General features: G+C 49.7%; 1 protein-coding gene across 1 annotated transcript; it reads left to right on the top strand.

Moving 5' to 3' along the window:
- The first annotated feature begins 686 nt into the window (after nt 1-686).
- LOC144736139 (blood plasma apolipoprotein LAL2) lies at nt 687-2,855 on the top strand. Its single transcript, XM_078618708.1, has one exon. The coding sequence runs from the start codon at nt 811-813 to the stop codon at nt 1,384-1,386; it is 576 nt and encodes a 191-aa protein (XP_078474834.1). The 5' UTR covers nt 687-810; the 3' UTR covers nt 1,387-2,855.
- The last annotated feature ends 2,436 nt before the right edge of the window (nt 2,856-5,291 follow it).

Below are 5,291 nucleotides of genomic sequence, written 5' to 3' on the forward strand. Positions count from 1 at the left end.
AGGCGTCAGGGTCGTGATCGAACCCACGACCTCCTGCACACCAGGCGAGGTAGTTAACATCTCCTAGCCACCGTGATGATAATGAGAGAGAGACAGAGACACGCAAACTCCAAATATACGGCAGGCGTCAGGGTCGGGATCGAACCCACGAGCTCTTGCATACCAGGCGAGGTAGTTAACATCTCACAGCCACCGTGATGATGCGGCCGGGCGTGGTGCTGGCCACCCACCCCCTTGTGCTCAGTGTAGGCCATCATAGGTGCTCACAAACAGCACTTTCCCCAAAACGGCTGTCAAGGATATACGGGGGATCGATGTCTTGCGTGTGTGTATGCCTTTGTCTTTTGTTGCGCATGTATGCATGCATGTCTGATTATGTATGCACGAATGTCTGCACATGCATGTACGCATTCTGCACTCATCATCAAATGTACCTTGACCATGTCCTGTCAATGCAATCTCAGCTCTACGTGTCTCCGTGTCTCCGTGTCCACAAAATTTCCTGGCTTGCTCCCGCTGGCCGGTATCCAAGCGGCAGGCAGCCAGACCTCCTCGTTCTTGTGGCGGGAGCCCTCTTGCTACCACCCCTTTGGCCCGGCCCTGTATGAGGACAAGGATGGGGGTGGGGTGGGGGATTGGTCAACACGTGGAGCTGGTGGACCAGCCGATCCCTATATAAGCACTCACCACCACCACCACTCTCCACTCTTGCTCTCCAGCAGCCAACGAGACCTCTCTCTGCACACGGACAGTTGCCACTGTCAAAGCAGAGACCGGACCACCACCAGCCCAAGAACTCCAAGCGCCACCATGCTGTCGATGAAGATGACCCACGCGGCAGGGCTCCTCCTGCTCGTCCTGGCGGCCTACGTCCAAGCCGACGAGACGCATCTGGTGCCGGCCACGGGCAAGACGTACCTGGAGACGGCGCTCGAGAGGCTGCACAGCTACGGCGAGGCGGTCAGTGGCGACAAGGCGGACGGCATCATGACCGAGGCCCGCGAGTTCGTGGAGCAATTCATGGAGGAGTTCCAGGCGAAGGCGCTCCCCGAGGGGGTCACGACGCACAAGCTCGCCGAGGAGATGGCCGAGGCGGCCAACGCCAAGCTGGTGCCCATCCTGCAGGCGGCCAAGGCCGGCATTGAGCGCGCCACGGCCCACCTGCACGAATCGGCGCCGCTCATCATCAAGGTGCGCGGCTTCATCGAGTCCAAGCGCGGCGTGATGTGGGCCTACCTGGCGGCGCTGGCTGAGCGGGCGAAGAAGGCCAAGCTGGACGACACCCTCAAGGGCGTACGAGACGGCTTGACGGCCCTCACCATGTCCAGCCTTGGACTGATGAAGGAGGTGAAGGAGATCGCGAGCGCGCCGCCACCCGCTCAATAAGAAGTCCTGCCGAGGAGAGGGGGTCGTGGCAAAGCCGTGTGTTGCTGCCACCTCACAGGGTGGAGAAGGTTTAGTTGGTAGTGGAGCCCTTCCCCTGTTTCTTAAGTGCTGCTCTCTCTAAAAAAAAAGATAATTTCCTGGGGGGAATTTTTTGTTGTTGCCCTAAATGCTTCTTCGGGTTGTTTTGTGGGACAGCTTGAAGTGCAGGCGGGGATTGCCCTCCAGAGTTGTCATCGAGGCCACCTGAAAAAAAATGTTCGAGCGGACTGTCGGGAAAGTTTCGGGCGGAGGTCACTTTTTCGACTGCTTGAAATGTTCCTTAAAAGTCTGCATGAATCTTTTTTTTTATTGAGTTGTCCACAATTTTCACCTTCATCTGGTGTGTGGAGGGTTTTTTTTCTTTCGAGTTTGCATGTTCGATGATAAATTTAACAACAAAAAAACTTCATGATCCTTGTCATGGATTTCAGCTCGAGTTCATGCTTGGATTTTGAGATTTTTTTTTCATCTTTTAAGTTTGCTTTGTTTTGGGGGGTATCTGAGACTAAAATGTGTGTCACCCTTTGGTAGTAGTAACGAACGAATTGATAATATCTGGTGTGCGGCCTTTGGTGAATATTATGTCCGGCTCTTTGGAACCGGCGGCAAGAGATGTAACTCAAGTTAACGTTTCCAAAATTACACTCTCGCGTCTTTGAGACTTGCAAGAGGGTCGGCGTAGTTGACAAGCGCTTTGTGGGAAGTAGATTTTAGTTTGGTTTCACGAGAATGATTTTTAAGAGATCCCTTGCGCTAAACCCGTATTTCTTCTTCTCTTAACGTCCTTGTGAAACGTGCAACGGGACGCATTCGTGATCGGGTGGCGAGAAAGGGGACAGCTTTACGCCTTTTTTTTGGTGGCGAACGTAACACAAATCTACAATTAGATTTGTTTTTTTTTTAAATATGACCGTTTCCCAGCAAAAAAAATATGCTGACCACCTGAACGCCACAAATAAGCATCTGTATGTAACATTGTCACCGCTGTATCTACATACAAGTTCGCGCGACTAATAACGAGTTAGTGGAAAATACAATGCATGTAAAAAAATAATATAACCAGATAATAATACGCCGACTTTGCTTTGACGGTATATGTAGGAATGCCGTCATTCCAGCTCAAAATATCACCGTCGCGTTATTCCTGAAGTAACATCGAGTTTATGTTGTTTTGCTTTCAAGACTTAACCCGTTATTAATCGTGCGAAATGACTTGACGGTGTTTGTTCCCCAAAATGAATTACGGTCTAAAAAGACATTGTTTAAAAAAAAGAAAAAGTTTTATTTACGCGAGCATGCATGCCGCCCATTTCCGTTGTTAGTCAACAAGTCCAATCTCGTGTTTTACTTTTGTCTTGCAGACACAAATAATTGTGGTGTTTAGAGCCATGACTTCGTGTTCAATCCAATAAAAATTGTGATCGGTGAAAGTGAGAGATTTGTATCGATTTCATCATCGTGAACAAAAAAAATACCATTTTATACCCGCTTACATATTTGTTGTTTTATAAAAAAAAAAATACACAAACAACATACAAAGACAAAGTTCGACCCGTACAGCCTTAACAGATTGTTGTTGGCAAGTTGGTGTCAGCGTTCAAGCAACACGCCCGACCGCCTTTGTCTCCCCCACACGCTGTTGTTAATCTACGATCCAGAAACTAAACGTTTATATTTTAAGGCCGAGTCTACCTAGGAGAGACGCCGCCCTTAAGAATGCGATATCAATCGTCACTGATGTGTTTAGCCTTGGATTGTTAACGAAAGTGCCCTAAGCACTGCGCCACCGCTCACCACCATCCCATTCACACACAAAGGCTCTATACTCTTTGGTTCTTTCGGTAAAGTCACGTAGAAGGGAAATAATAAAATAATACAAAATTAAACATAATAAAATACAATTCTCACGACGTTTCGGCCACAACGCAAGCAGCCGTCCTCAGGTGAAGAACAGGGCTGTCGGAAAGACATTCAGACGCTGTCTTTCCGACAGACCTGTTCTTCACCTGAGGACGGCTGCTTGCGTTGTGGCCGAAACGTCGTGAGAATTGTATTTTCTCATGTTTCATTTTTATTATTTTATTATTTCCCTTCTACGTGACTTTACCGAAAGAACCAAAGAGTATGGATTGCTGCAACTTCAAATCAAGATTGTCCCCTGTGCAGTCGCTCACAATAGTGCCGGATTAAGCTAGTGTGGGGCCTGTAGCATGATGTTATAAAGAAGCTCTAAATAAATAAATACTCTAAAATATGAAAAAAAAAAATTTACTTGTACAGTCAAGTAATTCTATTTTTTCATTTGCTATACAGCCAGATAATACGACAAATCGCTCACCTTCAACACCCAGTCGTTCGTTAAAAGTTGAAGGCGGTATAGTACTATAGTAATAGAGCAAGTGCAGAATCCCTGAACCTGAATTGATAGTTTGAAAGCATTTAGCGCTGGAGGGCGACTGCCTCCAACTGCCCAGCAGCAGCAGCGTCCTTCACGATCCTCCTACGCAGAGGTCGATCTTGACACCGCTGCTACCGCTCATCGGCAAGTCCGCTCAGCTCCACGTCCTCCCGTAACCGCATCAGCTCCATCTCTTCTCTAGCCCGTGTCTTGCCAGTTTAGCCCCCTCTATCCAACGAAAAAGAAGCGTTACACACACATTTTCCACACACACACTTTACACACACACACGTTACACACACACTTTACACACACACACAATACACACACTTTACAAAAATACACACACACGTTACAGACACACGTGGCACACACGTTACACACACACACACGTTACACACACTTTACACAGTACACACATGTTACACAGATCCCCCTACAAACAAAGACAAAGATCCCCCGTCTAGCCTTAACAGACTGTAGGGGTAAGTGCTGCTAGCGAGCACCGATGAAGGCCGGCACGGCACACGAGGGGGTGGGTGGCCAGCACCACGCCTGGTCGCCTTTGTCTCCCCAGTGGCGATGTTTAAACATCGCACCACCAGGTACTCATTTGACGCTGAGTTGACCTAGGGGAGGCCCCAGGACCGGTTCAGATAATCGTCACTGGTGGTGGCAGTGAGCGGGAATCGAACTCAGGTCGCCGGGTGCGCAGCGCGTGTGGAGGGAAAATCACGGGGAGAGAGAGACACGCAAACTCCAAATACACAGCAGGCGTCAGGGTCGGGATCGAACCCACAACCTCCTGCACACCAGGCGAGGTAGTTAACATCTCCTAGCCACCGTGATGATGATGAGAGAGAGAGACACGCAAACTCCAAATACACAGCAGGCGTCAGGGTCGGGATCGAACCCACGACCTCCTGCACACCAGGCGAGGTAGTTAACATCTCATAGCCACCGTGATGATGATGAGAGAGAGAGACACGCAAACTCCAAATACACAGCAGGCGTCAGGGTCGGGATCGAACCCACGACCTCCTGCACACCAGGCGAGGGAGTTAACATCTCCTAGCCACCGTGATGATGAGAGAGAGAGACACGCAAACTCCAAATACACAGCAGGCGTCAGGGTCGGGATCGAACCCACGACCTCCTGCACACCAGGCGAGGTAGTTAACATCTCATAGCCACCGTGATGATGATGAGAGAGAGAGACACGCAAACTCCAAATATACAGCAGCAGGCGTCAGGGTGGGGATCGAATCCACGACCTCCTGCACACCAGGCGAGGTAGTTAACATCTCATAGCCACCGTGATGATGATGAGAGAGAGAGACACGCAAACTCCAAGTATACAGTAGCAGGCGTCAGGGTCGGGATCGAACCCACGACCTCCTGCACACCAGGCGAGGTAGTCAACATCTCACCACTCCCGGGAGGACGACCACCGCGGAGATGGAGCGAT

This window comes from Lampetra planeri, chromosome 59 (genome assembly GCF_965212315.1).
Source record: "Lampetra planeri chromosome 59, kcLamPlan1.2.h2, whole genome shotgun sequence".
In the NCBI taxonomy this organism is placed as follows: domain Eukaryota; kingdom Metazoa; phylum Chordata; class Hyperoartia; order Petromyzontiformes; family Petromyzontidae; genus Lampetra; species Lampetra planeri.